We start from the raw sequence: 27,705 nt of genomic DNA, 5'->3' as shown, positions 1-27,705 counted from the left end.
GAGAGATTGTTCTCCCTTACAGTACAATTCCAATTAATAAATGTACAAAAAATAATATAAGTAGAAAATTTGGCAAATATCACAGTAATGACTGTTCTGGGTAAGATCAGTGATAGTGAAAGTCATAATGAGATACCACTTCACACTCACCAGAATGATTACAATAAAGACATAATAACAAATGTTCGTAAGGATGTGAAGACACTAGAACCTTCATACATTGCTGGTGAGGACACAAAATGGTGCAGCCACTTTGGAAAACAGTTTGGCAGTTCCTCAGAACATTAAAAAGACTTACCAAAGGACCCAACAATTCCACTCCTAGGTATATACCCAAAGGAAATGAAAACATGTCCACACAAACACTTGCATACAAATTTTCATAGGAACGTTATTCAAATGAGTCAAAAAGTAGAAGCAATACAACTGTACATCAACTGATGAATAGATGTGATATATCCATACAATGGAATATTAGTCATCCAAAAAAAGAGAGCGAAAGTAATGGTTGATATTAATACATGCTACAACGTGGATGAAACTTGAAAACATGCTACATGAAAGTCAGCCACAAAAGACCACATATTGTATGACTCCATTTATATGAAATGGCCAGAATAGGTAAATCCTATTATAACTTTCTAAATATTTATAACTTTTATAACATTTAAAATGCTTCAAATTAGTTCAAAAAGTTAAAAAAATAAAATCAAGATACTCAACGAGACCACCTCAAGACAGTTTATATAGAGAAGATAAGGAAACGCAAGACAGAACCTTGGGGTACAGTAACACTCTATAGGTTGAGCAGAGGTCAAATAGCCAGCGGGAGACCGAGCAAGTAGCTAGCAAGATAGGAAATTCAGCTATTTGTGCTGCCTGCCAAGACAAAAGGGGTGAGGGACATTTTATTGGCCCCAATACTCAACAGCTTAATAAGACATTTCTCAGATACATGGAGAAAAAAAAAAAAAAGCTGGCTGTCACCCATGCTTCTCCTGCCTTCCCAGACATAATGGTTCAGCTCTGCTCAAAGTGCAGGAGGGGGAGAAGCTGCCATCCTGTGGTGCTTGCTGTGGGGACTCAGATTTCCTGTTCTGGGGAAGGAGGAAGGTGAAATAACATCCACCAGGGACGGAGCTCAGTAAACGTGCACAAAGATCCTAATATTCATTTTCAAGACAGAAAAACAGAAAAGTCAAGTCATTTGCACAATGAATGTGGCAAAGTTGGGATTCAAACTTGATTTTAGCTTCTAAGTCTATGCTTTTCTGCTCTTCCCACTCGCAACCTAGTGAATTTCCAACACCACTGAGGGATGATTTCGTTTCCAGGGCTGCTAGTCAGTGTTTCCACACGGGCTGCAGTGCCTGAGTAAAGCTGCTTCTCAAGAGTTACATAAATCAAGAAAATTAAGTTAGACACAAGCAGATTGATATGTATCCCCCACCTGGGAACTTTAGGCAGGAAGGTGGCAGATGGGGCTCAGACTAGGGACTCAGTTCACTGCCAGGAAGACACAGGCAAGCAGGACGGAGACTGGTCAGCTACCCCGGGTTCAGCGCCTCAGGGACAGGGGAAAGAAACAGCAATTTGCTGCTGAGACCTGCTTAGTCTGTCAGTCCTCTGCTCCAAACCCTTAATGGAATCTCTAGAGAGGGTCAATAGACGGTCCCTGGACAAAGCACAGGTGAGGACAGGGGTACCATGCTGAGAACTGGGGGATGAAGTGGACAGGTGCATCTTAACACCAAGACTCAGCTCCTGGACACCAGCAACCTGGCCTTGACCCTCCTGAGACCTAAAGGATGAGGAGCTGGGAGACAGAGGAGCATCTGCAAAGCGCCCAATAGCGAGCAAGGTGCATTCTTAGGACTGAAAGATCTCTTTGGCTGGAGAGTAGTCAACGGGAGTACAGATTTGGCTGCAAAGGTCTGGAGCCAGGTCTGCAGGGTCCTGTATACCACCTTAAGATTTGAGTTTTATCAGAAGAGGAAGGGAAGACACTAAAGAGTTTGTGCTTTTTTTAAATCAAATTATACTTATGTATAATTTATTGTCTCAAAAAAACCCAAACTTAACCATTGTTAACTTAGCTATCCAAACAGACTGTAAACTCTTTGAGGGCAAAAGCTGTGTATTGAACTACTTTGACTTCCTCAGTGTCTAGTGCAGTGGTTCTCACAGGAGCACACATCAGCATTCCAGGGGTGGGGGGGGCAGGGGTTGTTAACTAACACAGATTTGGCTGGGCCCCCGCTTCAAAGGTTCTGATTCAGTAGATTTGGGGTAGGGCCTAAAAACTGTATTCCTTACAAGGTCCCAGGTGTTGTGACCATACCTTGTGGGGAAAAATAAGAGAGGAAATCAGTAAAAAAGAGTTAAGTGGATATGTGAAGACACACTCTGCCACTTCTGTTCTAAATGGTACACGGAAGTGGCTGGAAGTACACAGGAGACTGGAATTACAGAAATCCCAGAGGCAGATTAGAGAAGTGGAGATAAGCAGTTCAGTCAATGACAAAACCATAATCCAGGCGTTTTCCCCTCTACTAATGCCTGTTACAAGGTATTTTTCCATGTACAAATAAAAGCTGAAGGAGCATTTTCTTAAAAATTAACAATTTAAGGACAAATAACCAAAAATCATAAAGAGTGCTTTTAAAAGAATAGTTACCTCTCTACTTCCCTCCATTATTTGTACCTGCCATTATTTAAACCTAACCACTAAGCCTGCACTCCTCTCAATAGACACCACCAATTACCTGGTGACAGCTACCAGAAGTAAAGGCAAAACGCCTCTGAGGAATTGAATGGCTTTCAGAAAATTTGCTTTGCCAACTTTAACGCTTTTTAGGAGTAGAGATGTCAAAACTCTTTATTGGTTTTTTTTCTTTCTCATTTTTTCTTAGGCCTGACTTTTTACACTGTAACATACAGCACATTTTACTAAAGGTACAGCAGCATCAAGTCCAGCTGTTAAGGGCTGGCTCCTACAAGGGAGGGGGCCTGCAGTCAGGACCCCTGGGCTCCAGTCCAGGCTCAGCACAGACAGCATGGCTCCGGGGAAGTCACTGCTACTGCTTGTGCTCAGTTATGCTATACAAGGATGGAGTTGGAGAGATGACCTCTGTGGTCTCGTTCAGCTCTGCAATTTTGACTCTCAAACCTAAAGAAGTAAGAAGTATTATCACACCGTCATGCACACAGGGTGATAGAGTCTCCAGGTAACTAGAGTTCAATCTGAATACTCTTGTGGGATCCTTTTACCTTCCAGAGATGCCAATTACACACAATTGGACACATGGAAAACAAACATGGATAATGTACCAAAAGAATAGCTCCAGCTGAGTGCTCAGAGCAAGTGGAGCTGATGCTCCCTTTCCTTTCTGAGTGCCACGTGCCCTCCAGGTGAGCCCAGCTTGGCCAGGGCACCAGGTTCTAGCGAAGAAAATCATCACTAAAAAAGTGAAACAAATCAAAAACCTGTTACCGGTCCAATCTGTTTCCCTACCAACAAAACATGACTACAAAGTAGTTTTAAGTACTTCCTAGTATTATACTTTTTCAAATTCCAAAACAACCAGGTAAAATTTTTTAGCTAATAGTAAATGCTGCTGTGCATTTACTACTATGTATTCATCAGTTACACCAGGGGTTGGTCAAATCTGGCCCACAGCCTGTTTGCGTACAGCCTGTGAACTAAGAATAGTTTCTACATTTTTAAGGGGTTCAAAATAATCAGACTATTTTGTGACAAGTGAAAATTATATAAAATACAAATTTCAGTGCCTATAAGTAAAGTTTTATTGGAATGCAGTCATGCTCATTTGTTTACGTATCATATCATCTATGGCTTTCTTGCTTGACAGTTGAGTAGCTGCAAAAATCTGAAATATTTACTATCTGGCCCTTTACTGAAAAGGTCTGTGACCCATAAGTTATACGATAGCATATATACCCATAGCATTCTAATAATAAACACTTCCAAGGGTTATTTGGTTACAAAAGACTTATGTGTAGAATAGGAGTAGGAAAATACTGAAAGAAGAAAAAGCGTTCTTGTGGAATTTGTATCTCTCAATGCATGAAGGTAATGCAGGCAATGCTTCCTTGTGTGTATGCATCAGCATGCAGCTTTCAAACCCAGAAGGAAGGACAATCCCTGAATTTCACTGACTTCTGCAACTCTCTCTGCTAAAGGAGAAGATAACATCTATAGATCAAAGGCCATCATTGGAAAATACAGCTAGGAACCAGAATGGCACTATGAAGTTAGGAAGTGTTTTCTAATGATGTCAAAATCTCACCTTCTAGTAAGGTCTCTATACGTCCTGAACCAAAATAAAAGAACTGGGACAAACGGCCTGACAAGTGTGAGGGTGCCACGGGAGGCAAGGGGACACAGTTTTTGAGTTTGGGATGTGCTAGAGAGAGCTGAGATACACTACTGTGATACTCACAGGCGAGACTGCCACAGAGCTGAGGGCCAAACAGACAACAGACGTTCGCTCTCACAGGAGACTTTTGATAAATAGTCATAAGAAGATAAGAATTACTTGCAAGCTTAGCAGTTTTAACAAGTGGGTTACTGGGACGGCGAAGCTGGGGATCAAGGGTTTTGGAGCCGTCAGGCTGCCTGTGTGAAGCATTCTCATACTGTAAACAGCAAATAAATTTAGCATCTTGGTATGTGATATTTCTCAAAAAGTACCTTGCCCCCAAATCAGCTTCCTAAATACACAGTCTATTAAAAATTAAAGGATGATGGCCAAATAAATGGGTTAATGAAAACTAGGTCACATGCTCATTTCTAAGATTTGCACGTATATTGAAAGGCACTTTTATATTGACTTTTACAAGTACAATTCAGATAAAAGGGGTATCAAAGCTAACACCAGTTCTGTTCTGGCGGCCTGTTTAGGAAAGACTTACGCTCCACACAGGGTGTAAGCACCTACCTCTGTTTCCCCCTTGGTACCATGTTTCGCCGAAAATAAGACCTAGCCAGACCATCAGCTCTAATGCGTCTTTTGGAGCAAAAATTAATATAAGACCCAGTATTATATTGTATTGTATTGTATTATATTAAAGATCCGGTCTTACAGTAAAAGAAGACCGGGTCTTATATTAATTTTTGCTCCAAAAGACGCATTAGAGCTGATGGTCCGGTTAGGTCTTATTTTCGGGGAAACACTGTAGTCATTATGCAGTTGCCTTTCCTCAGGTCAGAAAAGTTCTCAATCATTCAGGACTGGCTCATCAGTACACCTTCTTCTTTGGTGCGTTTGCCTGACAGGTGATGCACAGATACGCAGAGATCCCCACAGTCCCCCTACCACCTCTTTTATAGACCATTTCAGAATGGACACATGCTCCCCAAATATCCTATCATCAGAGCCCACTCCTACTGTAGCACTTATAAGCTCCAACAATATGGGATATTGCTCAGGGTTTGGTTCACCGTGAAAGAGAAAGAAAGACAAAAGCAAGAGCCCTTTGATGTGCGAAGTGAGGCTAAGTTACTACATTATGCCATAGGACTACAGGCCTTCAAAGTGATGCTTCTCCACGTCACTGCCTCACTATTCTTTTTTTTTTTTTTAAGGTGGGTGTAGTTCACAGTGGCCCATGCGGGGATCGAACCGGCAACCTTGGTGTTATTAGCGCCACGTTCTAACCAACTGAGCTAACTGGCCACCCCTCACTACTCATTAAAATATCGTAGGAAGCAGCCTCAGAACTGTCCATTTAAAAGATAACGCAATTGGTGCAAAGTGCAAGACTTCCTTTCAGCCTTCAAGTTTCTGTTTTCCTTATTTTTCCTTAGTACTCTTACAGCTTGCATATTCTGAGCAAATGTAAAAGCCAGAAGAAACCTATTGCTATATTTATTCATGCATTTCTCCATATTAACTAGTCTCTACAGTGGATGTGAAACAAAAAAGATCCGTATGAGTCTACAGGTTAAAAAGGAGAAACGGGTGAGCACTCTGTTTGCAATCCCCCCCCCCCCCCCCCCCCCCCCCCCCCCCCCCCGCCTAGACTGACAGGAGAGGAGGAAGGCTTTAGGCTTAGAGAGGGAGACATGTCAAGAGCTGGTGAGACATAGGGCAACTGTAGATCTGTCTTCTGTGTATCAGACACGTAAGCTTCAAATAAAAAGATTAAGAGAAAAAACTATACAAACACAACACTTTTCACCTCTTGACAAACTACCTTCTTTCCTGTTTCTCACAAACACAACAATCTATAAGGAATATTCATTTAAAATGATATTTTAGTCTGAATAGGGAAGAACCTGGAAGGAAAGAAGTAACTGTCTTTGGAAGCTGTGTAACTGACAAATTTATTTGGTAAATGGGAATCTCTCAGAAAATAATGAAAATTAGGAGTCACCAGATTTTTGTTTAATTTTCCTTTTTTTTCAAAGTTAGAATAAAAATAAGGGGGAGAGGGACACAGGGAAGTATGCAAGTAAATATGGCACATATTTTACAAGCTTATAGCTAGTAAGTTATGCTGTTACTAGCTGTTCAAGAAGTATGATCTCATGAGAAAACATTCCTCAGAATAGCAAAGCGGGAAGAGTACATGTTGAAAGAGAAAATGAACATATAAATCAGAGCAGAAACCACATTAGGTAGTTGTAGGGGAAAACAATTGGTCTTTTCTAAGAATAGATTTCCTCTTATACGTACAAGTCATACTTGTCTTCTTTCCTAATGAGTATTATCTTTTTATATAAAAAATAATTTTCAAGGTAAGAAAGATAGAAACCACAGGATTTCACTCAAGCGTACAGAAATATTTACTTTGTAAGACAAAAAACTCAAGATCACAGTACACAGTGGTTATTTATTTAAATACTTGAAAAGGTCGATGATGGAAAAAATAGGTTTATCATGAGTTTATATTCATTAGATTTATTTTACCATTTAAAAAAGTGCTGTTTCTAGATTATCCTAGCCAGATATAGAACACTTCATGACACATGCAGCTACCGTAATGTACTATAATAGACAAAGCCATTATAGAATGTTTTACACTTTGGGAGGAAATTCAGTAGTAGTAATGGTGACTGTTTATTTAAACTAAAAACATTGATAATATACAAATCTTTTCTCTCATTTGATTGAAAGGGCTATAAAATTCAACATACTGACAAAGGAAGCAACATAATCACATAGGTAACACCTCTGCTAATTGCTTTTGGCTTACTCCTTCCTTTTAAAGGAGAACCTCATACTCAGCTGTACAATTTTCTAGACTGCATGATGGCTTCAAGGCTGGCTTGCCCTAAGTGACTGAAAGAAAGATGTGTTGGTAAGCGGACGATGACTCATTTTTTTATTTTTTTTTCAAATGGAGAGAAATGGCAAATTGTGCCTCGTGTACTTCAAGAACCCTCAAGTCATTCTGAGTAAATGTGAAATAAATAAGTGATCCGTGAGTAAATAGAATCTGTGAGCTGACTTAAACCTAGGACAGTGAGCCAACTGAGATCACTAACAATACCATGTGGAAATGACTAGAAACATCATTTCTAGATTTGGGAGACCATATCGTGCCTGAATATGTACACTATTTACAAAATATTCCCTTTTAGCCTCTGGAATTTAGCCATTTTAGTTTGGCTGTTAAGCTGTTTCTTTCCATATGCTAGCCAATACTGCAGTTATAACTATCATTAAAATACTCTTATGCATGAATTATAAATATTAATAAAGTAACTCTGCATGTATAAATATGTCAATATTTCTAGCAGAATTTAAAGCATTCAGAATGTACATAAAAGTATTTGTTTTTGGTAGGGGCCAGTATTTTTTTTTTTTTAATCATCGTTGTTTCAATAATGCTTTGTACATAGCAAAACCCAAAACTGCAAAAACAGTAGCACCAAAACTTGCTCGAAGCCAAAACGTGGAGCTCTTGAGGTCAGCTTGTGTCACGTGCCTGTAGTCAGAAAATATAATTAATGTTTAAAACACGATTAGTATGAAAATACCAGTCATATTAACAGTCTACTTTTAGGGAAGTATTAGCACACTTGTCAGGCTAATTGCATACAGTAATGCTTACCAAAACCATTCATCAATATAGCCACATGTACACTGCTTAGATAATCATCTTATAATGTGTAGACATTAATAAAAACAAATGTCTTTACAATTAGCTACTATTTGGGAGTAAACAACATGTAAAATTTTATATACTTTCATCACATGGGAAATGGAGAACTTAGACAAATCAACCTACCACTTTTTCATACCACCATGGTCCTTCAAAATGAGAGGTAAGACTGAGATCTCACAATTTTGAGAGCCAATTTCATGGAACTTAAAAGTGCAATCTCAAGTCCCCAAGAACTGAAAGCTATCTTGTAAGCAGTTAAGCGACAAGTGACAATACTTTTCTAAGAGTAATGCTTAAAGTCAACTTTGGAAACACTGATCCCCATAAAAATTTACCAAAGGGAGTAGGGAAGATGTTCCAGTTTGTATTAATTTGGTTACTGCTGATTAAAGAAAGTAAAACAAAAACAAAAAATAAACAAATCCTGGTATTAGACAGGCAGTGACAATGGCACCAACTAAAGGACATAATGTAACATGATGGACTGAAAGGTAAATGACATAAAAAAAAAGCAATACTGTGCATGACAAGCACAGGGACAGCCTGTACCACCAACGGAGTTTGTGAGCATGCTCAGTTAATACCACTACTAAGCACCCTCAAGAGTCTCAAGTATGACAGCTTAAGCGAAGAGGATAAAGCTCTAAAGCAAAGATTGGGAAGATATTATTCAAGTGTCACTGAAATTTTAGTTAAGTGAACACAATTGAGGTGATGTAGAAAACTTACAGAACTAAGAGCTTAGAGTGACTGTCTAGTTTAGGTGATTTTACAACTAAGATAACAAACAGATTTGAAGCAAAAGTCAGACATCATTAAAAAAAAAAATCCAAGACACTGACATATGCAAAAGAATTAAGAGCCAAAAATATAAATTGTACAAAACTATTTTGCCTCAGTAATAGTCAAATAGTGAACAATCAGATTAGTTATCACAAAACGCAATCTGTACATCCCTAGAAACAAGTCTTGAACAAGCCAGACTGCTCCATGCTTATCACCACAGCAAAACCACACACAGCACTCCCATTTTTCATCCTCCCCAGTGTCTACTAAAAAAAGAAAAAAAGAAAAAAAGAAAAAAAAAAGTCACTCCCTCCATAATTTTTATTTCCCAATTTCCCAAAGTACAGTGCTAACGCAGGTTCATTCTACCTTGCGAGTTAGTTCTTTCAACAGCCAATGTTTTATTGTTTTAAGTTAGGAAAGAGAATACTTAGGTTTTAGTTTTTCCAGGTGGAAAAACTCCAACAAGGCCAACCTACTGGTCGTGGGGAATGTTACCTGGCTTCAAGAAAAAGTGGACCATGAGATGACCCCATGAAGATGGACTCTTCCACCATGCTGACCGCGTGCACCTGGTGAGTGACGCTGCCTTCGTCGTCTGCTAACAGCAGGGCGCCCCACTCTGCTACCCGGGCTCTTAACCTTGTACACACATGCACACAATTTGCGGTTCACAGCAGAGCTCACAAAAGAAGGGGACTGAAAATAACATCTCTCCATTAAACATCCTACACAGAAATTGAGTTGCCACCCTATAGGATGCATCCCATGCTTGTTATATTTAAAATAAATGTATTCTATAGCAAATTGCCAAACTTGAAATCTATCTCTATGTATTCTTTAAAACACTCGACTGCTATGCAAGGAAACCGAAGGCTGTCATGTACATTCTCTATATAGCCCTCAGAGGCTGGCCTGGGTATGTCCAAAACACTAGGAGAAACCCTTGAAACCAATACCCTAAGCAGTACCTGACAATATGTGGTGACCTTAAGTATTCATTCAAAATGAGGCTAACAACTGTTAGTCATGAAGTTTACAGGCGCTCCTAATTTCAGACTACCAAAAACTACAAAATACATCTGTGAAAAATTGAGTCCAACATCCCAAACTCATGGACTGTCATGGACCTATGATGAGAATTTCAAAGTTTACAACTCCAAGACTCCAAGTTAACAAAGATGTACAGAATTTAAAGTGAGAACACAGGCTAAAAGTGCATTAGAGCTTTTGCTTCAAGTTTTGGTCTCTGAGTTTTTCATGCATTTTCACTGATGGAGGATTTTTCTAAAAATTTTTTTCATTGATTTTCTAACTTAAGGAAAGAAAGTGGTTAGGACTAAAGTTAACGGTAATCACATTGAAATCAGTCAAAATAATTTCTCATAAATATTCAAGTATGGAATCTGCTGCACATAGCTAGCTCCCTTTGTTGTATTTTAAGAAAGTATTACCATTCACAAAATAATATATTCTGACTGACTTTATGGCTTAGTTTTCTCTTATATTTCAAGATACTAATTATTATTTTTCCCAAGCTACAGTATAGCTTTCAATAGGCAAAACATGTAACATGATGGACTGAAAGCTGTTCCTATTTATATGTGACAAACAATATAGATATGTGCTCAAGACATAGCTAGTTAAAAACTCAAGGCAACTATTAACTCATTAAATATATTTCAATGATTCTATCAATGTTGTAGTAGTTGTTTCAGGTGCTTTCAGACATGGAAAACTAAACTTCTACACATAAGAAAGCTACTTTGAGAACTACTTTATGCCTTTACCAGGTACATTTAAAGGCTGCGTTAACCAGGCTCTATGTATAAAGGAGAAAGCATTTATAATGGAAGGCACATTTGTCATTGCTTAGCTAACTGACAACACCTGAATAGAGAATAGTGCAATCTTAACTGTATTCTGTAAGTATTAAGAACTGAGTCAAGTTTGTCATTTTTGGTCTCAAGTAGAAGCAGAGTAACAGTTTCATAAAGCTGCTTCCCAGTTCACTTCTAAATTCAAGCAAAAATAATTCTTCCACAATTCAAAAGTATAATTCTTCCAAACTGACTCACATAAAACATCATTTTAGAATACATTATAATATCTTACCGCATACTTTTTCTTTCTTCTTCGTTTTTTTTTTTAGTATTAAAAAGGTAATATATGTTCATTATAAGGTATGTGCAAAAGTAGGAAGAAAAAAAATCACCCAGAATCCCATCACCTAAAGCAATTAATTAAAATTTGAGGTATTTTCTTTTAGAATTTTTTCTATATATTTCTTACATAGCTATAAACACAATGTATGTAATTTACTTAATTTTATATCCTTTTAAAAACTTACTATTATGTAATGACTTTTCCATAAATTATAGAAACATCACTTTAAATATCTGTATTATATTCCATTCTCCTATTGGTCTATTACCATTTACTGGTGACTATAACTAAAGTAATGAATATCTTTCTACATAAGATTTTTCTCTATATTTAGGACAGTTTTCTTAAGCTAGATTTCCCCAAAAGGAATATTACAGGGTTAAAAATAAAAATGCAAGTGTGTGTGTGTAAAGGGTTCTTTAAAAAAAAAATCTGTTGATATACCAGAATCACTGCATTTTCCTACTCTATGTGGAATAAGATAATTTAGTTCAGAAGTATCTCTTTTGAGAACATAAGAAATAATGACTAAATGTTGGAATGTAACTTTGATTAATCATTTGAAGCTTGTCAGAGCTTTCAAGTTCTTAGGTAGAAAATTCTTGTGTTTTGGATGCTGGCTTTCTTTCTTAGAAGGGCTGAGGGCCCATATATCGATGAGACGACAGGCACTTCTTGACACAGGTGTGGCAGCCAACCAACGTGCTTGGACTTTGGTATTATTAAGGCTGATACTTACTAAGGCAGACAGAGGAAATGTTTCAAAATTCAAGCAATGAAGAGCTAAATTAAGAATTATCTTTGAACAGTCACACAAGGCGTATACCAGAGTGGCCAAAATTCCTATGAACCTTTGCACAGAATGCCTTGAAGAAGGCATACAAGATGCTTTTGTTTAATGCTGCAGTTTATGAAGAATAGAACATGACCTAAAATCTTTATTGGTTCAATGTATTTAACCAACAATAAATAAAGGGAATGTTATCAATTGCAATATTTAGAAACATAAAATGTTCAAATCCTAAGGGGCTTAATGGCATTCAACCCATTCTAGCTATTCCCAAGTAGGGTATTTTTAATATTGTTTTTTATAATGTGTCACAGGACTTTATATCTGGGGTATGAAAACTATATTGCAAACCCCAAAAGTCTGAACAGCCTATATAACCTAAAGTTACTAGGGTTCACAGATTTCGTATATAGCTTTTTACTGTTTGCAATTACACATCTCAAGTTGAAAACTGTAATGAGGTCACCAAAACTATAGTTTTGTTTTTAAATAACTCTTTTTTTTTTTTTTTTTTTTTAAAGAATCCTAAACATCCCTGTTTTTATTTCTCCCAATGCTTCTGCCTGGTGAATTATTTTTTAATATTTATTTCTAATAAAAATGCCATTACTACTACTACTAATCTTAATAATGACAATTTTCCTAATTGAACTTCTAGTAGGCATGAAATATTTTTATGATATTTCTCAAAATAGATTAAGGAATCAAAATATAGTGTCCAGCAAAGATGAACTGCAACATAAAAATCATAGAAAGCTTAGTTAACTGAGCATGCCTCAATAACAACATACTTTGAATAGGAGGTAGGTGTGCATCAATGTCAAAAAATGCTTTACCAAGTATAAGAATCAAAATTTAGATGATCATAGATACATGGGAAATACTCCATGGGAAACATAATATCTACATGTTAACTACTGATACTTAAAGATCAGAATAGGCGAACTCCGCCTTGGAGTTTAATGAAACAGCAAAACTATTTTAAATTATAAGCAGCAGCAGCTTACTTAATGAGACTCTGTAACACAAACTCCTGTTTAATTTTAAACATATGACTTTGTATCCAAATTCACAGAAAAGCTTTGTAAGGACCTTCATACAAGGGAACATAGAAGTTTCATGCGGAACTGAAACACAGGATGGACTTGGCTGGGTACAATATTTTACTATAACATAATACCCTAAGAACTCTTACTTTCCCAACAGAATCTCTGTAACATTTGAGATTTCTAGGACCCTGTCCTCTTCATAAAGCAATCTTATGAAAAGGCAGTTCATTTTGATACGACGATGATAAAATCCTTTCTTCAAAAAAAGGTCTCTTATGTTAACATGATTTTAAATTACGTAAAAGAGGACCTTGGGTGATTATTAAAGCATATGGGCAAATGAAGTCATTAACGAATGGCTTAAAATAAATGTCACATATATCCAATTTCAAAAATACATTAAAAAATACAACAGGTACGATGACTGTCTGTCATACCTTTGGGTCTCTTGTAAATACTCAGTGTAAGCTATGCACTTGGTTGCTCAAGTAAAATGCTGCTACCAAATTTAAGAAGTAACACGAACAATTTATATGGCTAATGCAAATAATAAAATGGGTTACAAGAAATCCTAAAATCAAAATATGCATCAAAGAAAATCCCACCAAAATAATAAATTGTAAAATAAATAATTTTGATTGAATTACAGGTTAGGAGGAGTGGGTTATACACAGAAAACTAGCTGGGAAAGGAACTGAGAGGAGTTAAAAAAAAAAATGACTAAGTGTTCCAGACAAACAAATGAAAATGAACACTTAAAGCAACGGACAAAATAAAGTTCACAGCACAGTACAGTATAGTAACATCTTCATTTATGCAAAGCAGGAGCGTTCTGAAGTCAAAATAATAAATACTTAAACTAAAAGCCTGGGTAGTTGAAACCAACAATCAAGTTCACTCTTATATAATCATTTTAATACTTTCAGATTAAAAGGTACTTAAAAATTAAACTATAATCAAAGGATATTTTTCCCCACTAACGTGATTTACACTATTTGAAATGAAAGCATTACCAAAGATTAAAATCATCTGACCACATGTTAATCATCTTGCAAATGTATTTAAATTAAAATAATTCCAGTTATTCATATATTATTCTAAAGAAAAACATAAACCTATCCAGATCTGAAGGGTGACCTTATAATTACCAAACAACAAAGTCACATGCCAGATACATAGTTTACCACTTCTCTCACATGTTGAAATCAATATATATTTAATTAAATTGGAAAGAAAAACATTTATTACTACTTTCTACTTAAAATGTGTACTGCCAGTATATAAGCTCCATAAAAGGGACAATCTTTTCTGATCAAAGACACATAGCTAGGGAAAAAATGGACACTCAGAAATGAATCTATTACTGCCTAAATAAAAATTAATTATAGGCATAAATCATCTCATGATTAGGTTATAGCACTTCCTTTTTTAGTATGACACTAAGGTCACTGAAAATGTAACCCAAGTTTAAAAAAAAAACATTTTTAACAACATGATATTTAGCACGGTACTTAAAGACAGGTCCTTATCTTCTTCATCTTCATATTCTGCCCCAGCTCACAGCAGGATCCTACCTAAAGCAGGTACTTAATTAAGTATTTAAATAAATAAAGAGGTGGGGATGAGATAAAAGGGAGAATGTGGCCTCAAACATGTATTATCTCTGGAAGTAATTTCCATTTCAGTGACCAAATGTTTTATAAGCACATTAACCAACGCACTCATTTGAGACCAACGTGCATGGACCAATATTTGTCTATCAATTTCTTTGCAGACATTTAATGAAACTTTTTGCTTAAATGAAAATTTTAAAACTGCTCTTTTACATTTCTAAATCAAACACTAGGCATGGTGGATTTCTAAAACCAAAGATTTAAGACTTAGTGTTGAGTGAGAATCCTCCCTACTGAATTACAGTGAAAAATTCTAAAATGATTTGTACTCAATCAATCAATCCTTTTTCTGCTTATGTAGCATTGAGATACAAGTATATCTAGCATGGCAAACCAATGATGGCCAACCGCCAAAGGTTGCCAAAACCTGAGAAATACTAGGGTAAGGTGATTCCATTCTCACCCTATCACCTTGTGTCTTTTCCTTGTAATTTTTCATGAGGAAGGAGTAAGATGGAGGGTGGGGAGGTTAAGCGACACTTTCCTTCCTTAGGTGTACTTTTGTGTGTGTGCCTACAACTCTAAGCCGTAGCGTCAGACTAAGCTGGCAAACTGGTGGTCTATAATCATGCCTTGTTTGTTCTGATTAGTACTTTTAAATTTTAAAATTTAATTTTTATTATTTAAATATCAGGAAATGTCTAATCTGACAGAATCAAAAGACCTGGTGACACCCGGCCTGTACAACAACCAAGTGGCCAGAGATGAGTTGTGGCTGCCTCGTTTAAACAGGACCCGTCACAGTCCCCACTTCTCTTATTTCTTACCCTGAGCCACCTCATTCATTTACATTATCCATCCAGACCCTGCAGGCACTTAAGGTTTGGGCCTCCACCCCCACCTGTCTTATCTATATCCCTCTGTCAACTATTACAAAACTTCAATATACAACTTTTAAATTTTCACTGTACTCCTATCAAATAAATTATTGAAATACTACCAGGGGTCAAGGAAGGAGTTCTTTGAAAGGTACACTGGTTTCCCTCCTCACCTTTTTCATTCCTCCCATTCTTGATTATCAGATGTCAGTGATGTACCTTGACATTATCATTAAATTCCTTCTAGTTTATAAACAGATGCGACAAAAGGCACTGAGTTCTCTTCAAGGATCACTGCACAGAGTAATATACTATGAGCAAGCTCATCCAATAATGCACACCCCACCTATTTCATTTGGAAGCTGAACTAAACCAATCTAAGAATAAAATTGTCATAAAGATGCAGACAATGAATCTGCAATTCTGGACAATCAAGAGCTTCTAGAATAAATAAAATAGATGGTCTGTGATCAGCAATTAGTAGGTGCCAAAGCGAGTTCACCAAGCATAAGACGCCAAATAGATGTCACTTCCTATTGAGATAAAATTACTACATTGGTAAATAAGAGGACTGTGGTAGAAATTATATACTGATTTCAAAAAAGCCCTCTATGAAATCTCTCATAAGATAATAAGATAAAAATATGGACTGGATAATAAAATATTTTTAATTGACCGAGTAATCTTTCCCCCAAGAACTCTGAACCTGTGTCATTGGGAAAACAGTTCTCTAATGGAACGTTATAGGGCTTGCTTGCTTTAGCTCTCTCTCTTCAATCTCTGCGCATCCAATATTATTTTTTATCAACAACTTGAAAGATAAAGAAGACATATCCACCAAATTTGCAAATAACACAATGCTGAGAGAGATATATAATGGGACAAATGACAAAAATAATGTTTGAAATGACTGAGCTAGAACAAATGGATCAAAAAGAATATGACATTTAATAGAGATACATACGTATCTGCATTTAGACTCAAAGAGCCAACTAAAAATGGCAAATACACAATTAGAGAGGAAAAGACACTGCCTCAATAGCATTTCATGTAAAAAAAAATCTGATTTCAGTTAACCCCAAGATTAATATATATCAACAGTGAGATGAGGCTGCCAAAAAGTTAATCTGTGCAGTAGACAGGTGCTGTCCTAACTGTGGAACAGGACTGCCCACCGTTCTGGACAAGTCAGACCACACCTGGAGCAGTGTTCTCCATTTTCAGTGGCACCTGTTAAGAGGTACTCTGAAAACCTAAGGGGCTTGAGGTGAGGAATGATCAGGAATGATGAGGTCACTAAATCACCTAATTTAAGAAAAGGCTGAAAGAAATGGGGATGTTCTACCTGGAGAAGAGAAAATTCGGGGAGACATGATGGCCGTCTTCAAATGTCTGAAGGATTGCTATGTTAAAGAGGGAGTAGAATAGTTGAATGTTGTTCTAAAGGGCAGAACTAAAACTAAAGGAAAGAAAGTTATAGGGAAATCATTTCAGACAAAAATAAATAAATAAAAAGCAAAACCCCTCTCCAATGAGGAAAGCATTCAGCAGGTAAGTAGCACTCTCTCAGGAAGGCTTGCAGGAAGGAGAGGTTAGTCCGCATGAATTCTAGAATCTCTTCCAACTCGACTATTTCCAACATCAGAACTCCTGAATATTGTTCGGTTTGAACTAGCCTGCACGTTCTCAGTCGTCATGAGAGAATCTGTCTGTTACTACTTTATAGGATGCCATTCAAAGGACAGAGGCAGACCTTTACCACCAAAGGAGTGTGGTGATCCCTTCAAAGTAGTCACCTGAGATGGCTGCATTCTTACACCAGAGCTGCTAGTACCCAAAACATCACCACAACTCCTTTAAAAGGCTTTCAAAGTCAGTTTCCGACTCACACAAGATATATCCTCACTGTTTCATAGCCACACCTACTACACTGCTGGTAGACGCAAACTATCCTCCTTATGTGGTTACAGGCAGAGCCTCGCCCGCAGTGAGAGCCCAGTGGTAAACCAAGTAACTGACCCAGTTCTAACCAAAATCTGTTTAGCTTGATCATCTGTCTTAATCAAGCCCAGTTCCCAATGACGTTTGAATGATTTCAAAAACCTATTTCGCCTTAGACACATAAAAATTTGACACTGGATACAAATTAATATTACATAGGCTCTTCAATGCTCACAAAATATCAATGTGAACAAAGGTAGCATGACCAGAATAAAAATATAACCTTCTAAGTTCACTGCTTTGAGGGAATGTAAATAGCCTCTTTTTTTGTTGTTGTTTTTCTTTCTCTTTTAAAAGCATATTACTTTCTAAGCATACTTCATGTTTGGAGCTCAATTATAAAGACCTGAAAAACTAGTGCTATGGATCTTTTTTTTTCTTTTCCACATTCCTTTGAATCCTTAAAGTTGGTTATTATCCTCATTTCCAGAAACCATGTTCTTTCAAATAAACATTCCAGGTACTTATAATAGAGAACTTTTCAAACCCAAGATATTGTTCACATTAGTATGGTTTTAATAAGCTGTATTATTTGAATGTAAGTTAAATACAGTTTAATAGCTGGGATCGTGTCTTTTCCTTACTATGAATGTCCTAATCTATTTCTACAACTCTCAACCAAAAGATTTTAATCTCCTTAAACATATCCTCTAATATGAAAGATATTTTAACTTCCTTAATGAAAAAAAAATCTAACATCTTATAGTTCCCTAAATGTATCTATTAACTTAAAGACATTATTAAGGATGATTCTAAATCTAAACCTTGTCACCACAGTGAGAATTTTGGTGGAAGTTAGTTGGGCATCAATAGGCTTCTTGTCTTTGTAGTTGAGTATCTATATAATAAATACTTATCCACTTTTTTTCTTTTGTATTTTAACAGAATGCCTGGTACCCAGTAAATAAAGTTAAGAACCTGTTAAGAACTGCAGTGAAGATTTTGTTCTTTACAGATTGCAGCAAGTCTGAGTTGAGGAAGTTCTGACAGATGCAAAATGTACACCTGTTGCAGGTGCACATACAGCGTAACCGGGCATGGCTGCAAAAACACACAGAAGGACAGGAGTTGAGTTCTTACTTACAAATATGGCACAAGTCAGGGTGTGCCGACTTAAAATAAAAATAGATTTAGGCATAAGCAACACTAAGGAAAAGGATAGTGTGGGGCCATGCTGAAGTTGTGCAGAATTCCACATATACCAAAAATATAATAAACAGCCACAGCTCCCTCCTCCCTCCCTATAGAAAATCTAAGGACAATTACCTAACACTTTTGCTTTTTTTTGGAGGGGGGGATGGAATTATTATTACAAGAGTTTTAGTGGAATGAATATGCACAGCAATAGATGGCACCCTCATCTAAATTAATAAAAAGAAAAACTGAGGAAGCTGTAGCACCCACCAAAAGGACAAAGTTTGCTAACATTTAAATAACCATTCCCTCCTCTTCCTTCTTTTCCTCCTCCCTCAGCATACACACATGCCTGAAAACCAGGAAGGAGGAGAGTGACAAATACACAAAAGAGTCAAAAGACGAGTATATTCAACCCTGAGGTGATATGAACAACATCGTCTTTAAATTATCAAGCACCCTGGCTCCCAAAGGAAACCAAAGTGCTTCATAAATTTCCACTTGAACAAAATATAGTGTTAATTTCATCTGCTACTAAAACACAGCAGCTAAGTATGACAGTATGAAACTCTGGGTAAGGATGTAAAAATCAACAATGGATCCAATTGGTATTAGACATGAAATTTAGGGAGGCTTTCTGACTCCTTTCTGGTTGAGTGGAGTTGCACTAGTTGGCACAGGCACATGGGGCAACCCGTTTCACCTCCATCCTAACAACCAAAGTAGGGGGTCTCCAATGACTGCTCCGTGGTCAGAGCCACTCAGCCAGACAAAGCCATCACACCGGCCCTAAGAGGCACTGGCGCAGAACCCACTCAGAAGAGCGCCACCTGATGAAGCAATGCCATCACTTCCTGTAACACCTGAACATGTTTTTTTAGAGGCTTCTCAGTCAAAGGACTGGCCCATTCTGACTTGGCTTAGCTTGAGAGATCTGATGGGACCACAGCACACGGTGGCATGGCGGTGGAGGTTAGCAGCATCCCAATAATGCCTAATTCCCAACATGAAGAAAGAGAAGAATTAATTTTTTTTAAAAAACTCTTATGGGCTCAAGACATTCCTTTTTAAAACTTGACTTGTGATGATAAACATGTCACTGCTACTAAGTCACTGCCAGCTGTCATACTGGAATCCATCTGTTATTTTATAAATGAATCTGACTTTTCAACATACACAGGCTCCACCCACCAAAAAGGAGGGATGCAAAGTATGCTTAGCAACAGGGAGATGCTTCATGAGAAGGAGTTTGCTATTAACCATATAAACAAGTATCCAAGTATGTACATTTATCATATACACACACGCATACGCACACGCGCGTGCACGCGCACACACACACACACACACACACACACTGCAGTAAGACGTTTTAAAGATGCAGATCTGAAAACACAGTTGCAGTTACTTACAAGATTAAAATAGCACATCTACACAGTAAAAAAAAAAAAAAAATAGACACCATAGTATACAGATAGGCAGTAAGGCTGACCAAGCAGTGCGTTTCTGGATAATTACTCAATGCTAATTGTGGCAAAAAAGGAGATTTGCTCATCTGTAAGAAAATGCCAACACAATCCCATAGAAGCCATAAAGAAAAAGTAACTTACAAAGCAGTTTTTAGAAACACCCAGATTTTTCTCAAATTCTCTATCCTATCAGTGTTGCCCATGTCTCGGGTGAGGCTGTCTCTGTAATGATCCTCTCTGTAGATAACATACATGAGAGTTTTAAAGCAAAGGTAAAACATAAATAAGGTTGTGCTTATCTTATAGGAATAGGAAGGACTTGTTTTCCAATACTAACAGAATTTCAACAGTTTACTTACTGCGTTTAAAAAAAAAAAGTATTGGTTAATGGAACAGCAGTAAAGATAACTCTGACTTGAAAACTCCATAACAAATGAACACCTTTCCGAAAAATCTTAGTTTACAGCAACATTTAATTACTCTATTTTGTACTGTAGTTTTCATAAGAAAATTTCAGAGAATAACATAATCATTAATAGAATAAACTGTAAAGTCCTGAGAAACGCACTGCCTGAAAACTTGCTTGTTGCAAAACAGAATCTATACAAACACAGTACCTGAGGAGAATGCCATTAAGAGCCATGCAATCTTAAGGCAGTTAGTGAACTATGAAGGTGACCAGTTATGTGCTTGTGCATATGCACGTATAGGTATACAATAAATGTACATAAAACTTGTGGCTCATAACACAATGTAAAACATTTATATAACAGGAATTCCAATTATAACTACTTTTCACAGCACTTAAAAAAGACACATACCCATAATTCAAACATAAATTCATAAAAGATTTTAGAATCCTTCACATACGCTGTTACTTAATCAAAGGAAAAATATAAACTTTTTGTCCATATGGAAATGCCTTATAAGCATAAAGCAACATGTGCCAACCGCATTTTATTGCAGTAAGACTTTATGCTGGGTGGGGGCTGAGTTTTCCTGTACTATCCTACTAAGATAATTACAGCCTGCTCTAAAACACAGAAATACTGTCAGAAGTACTGTTTATATAATTTCATCATGGCACCCACACCAAACTTGCATTTACTCAAATTTGTACCTTCTCATTACAAAGTCTCTTTCTGTTGCTGAACAACTTCTGTGTGACAAAGACTGCAGCCTCGCGGCCAACAATGGCATGCATGCTATGAACCATGCAACGTGAAAATGATGGCGGAGCAAGTACTTACGGGTACATGGCCATTGTTGTCAATTTAACAAAGATATCTTTACTGGGTGCATCAGCAGTATTGCAAGTGAAGGCTTGTGGTGGAGGCATTTTGTGTTTCCTGCAGAAATCAGTAGGTGAAATACTATATTCTTGTTTAACTTCATGCAGGTCTGACTTTGCAGCTATGATTAAGCAAGGTATTCTGCTGTCCATAAAGTGTTGCTATGGAATAAAAAAATGAAGTAAGAATCTGATGACAAGTTCAACAATTACTCCATTTAATTACACGTGCACTAAAAATTTTCTCTGGATAGGCAAAGCATCAATAGTTTCAAAGAGTAAGTAAACTAAGAGGCAAACATTGGCAGTGGTCCAGTGGTCCAGTCTCAGTGGAAGACCAGGGCCACTTTTCTGGTAACAATATAAGCCTCTAACGCTTCTTCAGATTCACTACAATTAAAAAGAATGTATTAAAAAGACACAACATTTTGAAATAAAAAGAAATCCACCTAAATTCTTCTATCTAAAGCACACTATTTTCATTTTTTTATATTACCTCTAGAGCTTAAGCATGTGCATTGATATATTTCTATAGTGGCAGTCATGCTGGACATAAACACTTAAAAATATAATACTGAGTCTTCCATGTTTTCAGAATTCAAAACTGTTTTTTTTAATGGCTGCCTGATAGTCCACTGGATTATTTTATCCTCATTTGGTAAACCATCCTCCTATTGTTACATATTTGAATTATTTCCTGTTTTTTGCTATTAAAAACAATGCTAGAATAAATTCCTTTGTACATAGTTTTTACTCCTACTGAATCTCATTGATCATCTTAAAGTGACTGATAATTCAAGCCTCTGGGTTTTCTCCTTGCTCTGACTATTACTATTCTTGGTGTAACTGGCAATATGTAATCCATTGCGCATTCCTCACAGCCACAAAGATCTTCCATTAGTACAGAGGTTCTTAACCTTAACTCTGCACATCAGAGTCATGTATGGGGAAAAAAATGTTTTAAAAAATATACATGTCTGGGACTTTACCACCTCAGGATGAAACCAAAACTTTTAGGGACAGGACACAGACGTATATATTTTTAAAAAGGTCCACAAATGATTTTCTTACATTTCCCTGGTTAGAACACTTTATAATTACAATTACAATTCCATTAAGCTATATACAAAGTTAAACTTAGTTATAGACCAACAAACCTTAAAAATCCTGGCACAGTACTCAAAGGATTTGGGGTTACTGACATCATACACCAGGCACACAACATCACAAATGATCTCAGCCTCAGTTAGAAATTCCGACTCTGAGATATCATGCAACTTGTAAAAAGAAAAAGATAGTAAGACATATAAGTATCATAATATTGATGTATAAAGTCATGATATTTTATTACTTGCTCCACTTAACTTCCTAATTAGAAATAGTAGTTAAGCATAGTTTCTCAGACCATTTATAGAAGTGGGAAATATGGATAAACAAGTAGCTTCGGATTTTGTGGATTACAAATGGTGACTAAGGTTCTACAGAAGCTAACGTTTAATGAGTGATTAAAGTGTGCCACGCAGGCCCTTCACCTGCATTCTCTATATTCTATAGATAAGATGACAGGCTAAAGAAATTATGTCAACTGCCTAACATAACACATCTAAAAAGTCGTTAGACCAAAATTTGAACTCAGATATGATTCCAAGTCTATTTTCTTCCTACCACACTACCTTTTCTCCCCACCAATCAAAAACACAAAGCAAAGAACTCTTTTTACTAAGGTCATTTTGTTTTGCTTTACTGCCTACACTTTTTCCATGTTTACTATAAAATTTCTAAAGAAATATCCTATCTATGATATGACAATGATCTAACAAGAGTAAAATTCAGCACTGAGTTATGTAAGACAGTGCATCTTTGTTGAGAAGAAAGGGTAAGTGTAGAGGCAGAAGTGACTCAATATATTCCAAATAAAACACTATTATAGCATGACTATTCAGACATGAAAGATACCTATTTAGAAAGATAGTGTAAGAATAAAAACAGGATAACTAACAGTAAGCAATATTTACTGGGTACACAGTAAGTAGAACTATACTTACAGGAAAAGAAGATAAAGTGTAATAAGAATCTGACAAGGAACTTTTATCATAAAGAGCAAAATATGCATAAAATTCAATGTGATCATTTGTTTGGTAGAATAAACTATTTCCAAAAAAAAAAGAGAGGGAATAAACTTTTTCTATTACCTATCATTTGTTAGGAGCATGTCATATTAGCTAACTTAATAAGAAACTTAGGCTTAGAGAGAGTAAGCCACTTGCCTGAGGTCACATAGCTCATCAATGGTGCAACAGGGTTCATACTGAAACCAAACTGGATGGAAGGAGAGCGTATAATCTCTTTCTACGGCATTTCATAGTATCTTTTCAGTCATACCCTTCTTTCATTCATTTCTTAGGCTAACACATTTGTTAACTATACCCCTCCATGATAAATATTAGGTTGGTACAAAAGTAACTGTGGTTTAAAAGGTTAAAAATAACTGCAGGGTCTGCCAGATGGTTCAGCTGGTTAGAGTGTGAGCTCTGAACAACAGGGTTGCTGGTTCGATTCCCACATGGGCCGGTGGGCTGTACCCCTGCTACTAGATTGAAGACAATGAGCTGCCGCTGAGCTTCTGGAGGGGCGGCCGGATGGCTCAGTTGGTTAGAGTGCGAGCTCTCAACCACAAGGTTGCCAGCTCAATTCCCTCCATGAAATGGTGGGCTGTGCCCCCTGCAATTAAAGATTGAAAATGGTGACTGAACTTGGAGCTGAGCTGTGCCCTCCACAACTAGACTGAAGGACAACTAGTTGGAGCTGTTGGGCCTTGGAGAAACACACTGTTCCCCAATATTCCCCAATAAAATTTATTAAAAAAAACTCAAAAAAGAACTGCGAAAACCGCAATTACTTTTGCACCAACCTATAGATAAAACCCAATTCAGATTATAGACACTACCACTAAGATTTTCGTATTATTTCTAATTAACTGTAGAGGGCATATTTTTTTTAAATAAAAGTAAAAAAAGAGTAAGAAGTTAACTTTTTTTTTAAATTTTCTTATTGTGGAATAACATACCATTAAGCATACAAATAGATGAATTTTCACTTATAACTACACCCATGTAATAGCTACACATGTCAAGGGAATTAACATTAATTCCAATGAATAAACCAGAGGGGAGGATCACACAAAAGCTCTACATACAGCCATTAAATTGAACCCAATTATATTTTCAAAGAGTCTTTAAAAAAATATACCTAATAATTAATAATCTTTATACGCCAGAGAATTTCTTACCAACAAGTATTTCTCTTGTCCATATACATAAACAGTGTTAATGGCATAGTAGGATTTATGATCATCACGAATTTTCTTTTGCCTCTGAAAATAACCAAAAATCCCAATATTTACAGTAAGAAATCACAGTAACTTGTTGTCATCAATACATATTCTCTGCGTACATGTGTGGGTATGTCATAAATAAAAGGGCATTCTTCCCTACACTATGTATTATTGATCAGTACAAAGAGGATATTGATTTTACGTTCCTTAGTTCTTAAGGTCTAAGACAAAAGATGCATTTGCTCTGCACAAAGTGAAAGCAGTAGCTGAAACACTATTTTATTGAAACTGTATTCCAGAGCCACCTGCTGGCAATTCTCATTATCCTATAATTTCACCCAATAGGAGACTCATCCAAGAAATACGTCTATCTCCTTACTCAAGGCAGTACTCAGATTTTAATATTCAATTCAAAGTACTGCCTATACATTTACCTCATGCCAAACACTATGTTAGGGCTTTCACATGTGTATTCATTTAATCTCCATCTAAACCCTGGTTTAAAAACAGGACAAATTATAGCTGTCATCAATAAAACAAAGATCAAGTCAGTTAAATAGGATTATTGTTACACTTGAGATTGCATTTTACTAATATACATAAGTCACTAAGTTCCAGTAATCATGTAAAACGGTTAACGGCTATAAAAAATTATGTGAACCTGTGACTATAAAAATTTGTTGGATAAAGTTCTGTTTTCTGAGAACTCTCACCATTAAGTTTCTTCCAAGAAGAGCCTGAAGAACTCCACTTTTCCCACAGTTTTTCATCCCAATTACATTACATCTGAACACATTTCTTTGAGTCTGTTTTTTCTGAAGGTCTATCTTTTTATCTCTTGTTACTAAAAAGAAAAAAAAAACTAATTATATACTACTTAGAGTCACTGAGCCTCCATTTCTCCTTCTGCAAGATAGGGTACTGCTATTTATCACTTTTATGAAGTGTTTAATCAATAAACATACTGTACAATAGTCAAGCTGTATATGAAATAAAGAACTAAATATAATACAGAAAGGACTCACTTAATAGAAAAAAATCATTTCTGAAAGTTGGCTGTGAAGTGAACTTCTAGTAAACAAATGATATTTATTTCATCACAAAATGAATAATTTCCATACAAAAATGATATCCTAAAAATGAATGAAAATTGCAATGATTGTAGCCAACATTATATCCCATCTATTTTTTTCTGTGATAAATTACTGAGTTATAAACTAAAAGATGCTCCATCAAATCTGCATTATCCTGGATCTATAAATGGTAAAGGCATATGTACTGTGGGGGTATTGGCTTTTCAAATGTAAATCTGTAAAAGAGGCAAGCCAGAAAACAAAGCTATCTCAGCAGAGCAATGGGGCATCTCTTCCTGAGGTAAAGAGACCTTAAGCTATTGCCCCAAAGATTCAACTGCAACAAAGCTCACTAGAGGCAAAAAACTGAAAATGATAAAAAACACAATAATTATGGGATAAATAAGTTATAGAATATCCACATGATGATACATTATTTAACATTAAAGATATATAAAAGTATACTTATTAATATAGAAAGATACCCATAATATTTTGTTGAGTGAAAGGTCCTCATGCTGGCTAGCAATGAATTCCTTACTCTTTGATGTTGAATTAAATACTGTCTAAATGGTTCAGTACTTAAAGGGCACTTGCTTTCTCAATTTCAGATTGGCTGTCTTCTTGTGCTGGGGCTTCCTGTAAGATATGGCATTTCCCCCACCAATTAGGATATAAGAAACCCTTGAAATATCAGTTCCCTAATTTGTTATTTCCATACCTATGGGTTTTCTATAAATGGAGCACATTGCTTGACAAGAATCACCAGATCTGGGAAAGATTTACTAATATGGAAAAGGTAAAAAAGTCGGGAGACATACTTAATTCAATATTAGGGTTATGTGTTAACAGGCATTGTTTTTAATGTTTAAAGAAAATGAAAACACAGGACAAACTATACTTTCAATGGGATAGCCCTCCTTGATTTTCATCATGGAGTAACCTCACAAGTAAACCAGAAGTAAAACCTTTACTCTTTCTCTTTTAATAAACAATAAAATAAAGCATCTCAACTCAAAAGAAATCACCAAATCACAGGGAAAACAAATCACAGGGTGAAAAAGAAAGTAGACATGGAAGACTAGTGAAGGAAGATATGTTTATTTTCATACATTTTACATATGAAACTGCAATCTTAACAAATTTTTCTAATTTCTTTTTACTAATTAGTATTCAGACACTTACCTGTAATGGCTGAAGCTTGAGACTCTTGTTCAGTCAATATTGAATAGCCTAAGTAGCCCAAATACTCCAGGCATCGCTGTACATCTAAATAGGTCGTGAGCCTAGGACATGGAAGAGTTTAAAATGTGAGAAGTTCCTCAACGAACATTTATAGAAAAAAAAAATTTCAACCGCTCAAATAATTTTACCACCAGACACAGATAAGTGTTGACAGGCTGCTGTAATTTTCCATGTGCCCAAAATACTATGGTTTTTCTATGCTGCTATTCTTAAGGAAGAGAATAAGGAAGGAAAATGCAAGATGTGGGGGATTCCTGTATCTATTCCACCGGCCCAGAGAGAATAAGGCCACACAGATGAGAAGTGAGCTGCCGGTAAAATCTAGAGCAGGGATTTTTTTATATCATCTACTTCCCAAGTTACATAGTATACTACAAATGTTGGCTAGTTGAGAACTGTATGATAATTAAACCTGAAGAGATTTGTGAAAGGAGCAAAAATAACTGAAAAATACTTGATATTAGTTAGCCTTTTTTGATTTGAAAAAAAGAATAGATTCTGATGTTAAGAAAGTTAGTTTCACCATGACTAAAGCAATTATGTCCTCAGACACGCCCAGAGCATTTCCTTCGTACTCTAGGTACAGTGTCAACTATGCTGTACCCAGACTGTAAACAAACTCTCACTAAGAGTGCATTAAAAACAAACCCAAAATACTAAGTCTTTAGTGTCAAGTAAAATATGCTCTCCCTATATTCTGAAGATGCAAGAATTGTGTAATAGCAATGATGGTTCCAATT

At 36.4% G+C, this 27,705-nt stretch overlaps 1 protein-coding gene across 11 annotated transcripts in view; it reads right to left on the bottom strand.

Annotated features, from left to right (window-relative positions):
- Positions 1-6,838: 6,838 nt before the first annotated feature.
- Positions 6,839-27,705, bottom strand: part of RHOT1 (ras homolog family member T1) — a 54,282-nt gene continuing 33,415 nt past the window's right edge. For 3 of the 11 annotated variants that reach the window (XM_088802060.1, XM_088802062.1, XM_088802063.1), the window contains exons 14-22: positions 26,906-27,006; positions 25,361-25,491; positions 24,603-24,686; positions 22,471-22,590; positions 21,273-21,475; positions 20,164-20,259; positions 18,338-18,460; positions 9,421-9,564; positions 6,839-7,956 (exon numbers count right to left, since the gene is read on the bottom strand). In XM_088802060.1, the coding sequence (XP_088658186.1) occupies positions 7,839-7,956; positions 9,421-9,564; positions 18,338-18,460; positions 20,164-20,259; positions 21,273-21,475; positions 22,471-22,590; positions 24,603-24,686; positions 25,361-25,491; positions 26,906-27,006 (1,120 nt within the window). In that variant the 3' untranslated portion in view covers positions 6,839-7,838. Of the gene's footprint in view, positions 7,957-9,420; positions 16,822-18,337; positions 18,461-20,163; positions 20,260-21,272; positions 21,476-22,470; positions 22,591-24,602; positions 24,687-25,360; positions 25,492-26,905; positions 27,007-27,705 lie in introns of those variants that run through there. The other 8 variants (XM_088802065.1, XM_088802064.1, XM_088802061.1 and 5 more) reach the window with 8 other exon arrangements.

The sequence above is a fragment of the Rhinolophus sinicus genome, chromosome 12 (assembly GCF_057876585.1).
Source record: "Rhinolophus sinicus isolate RSI-liver-muscle chromosome 12, RSI-T2T, whole genome shotgun sequence".
Lineage (NCBI taxonomy): Eukaryota > Metazoa > Chordata > Mammalia > Chiroptera > Rhinolophidae > Rhinolophus > Rhinolophus sinicus.
The sequence above is the reverse complement of the archived record's forward strand: the minus strand, read 5'-3'. Positions and strand labels throughout refer to the sequence as shown.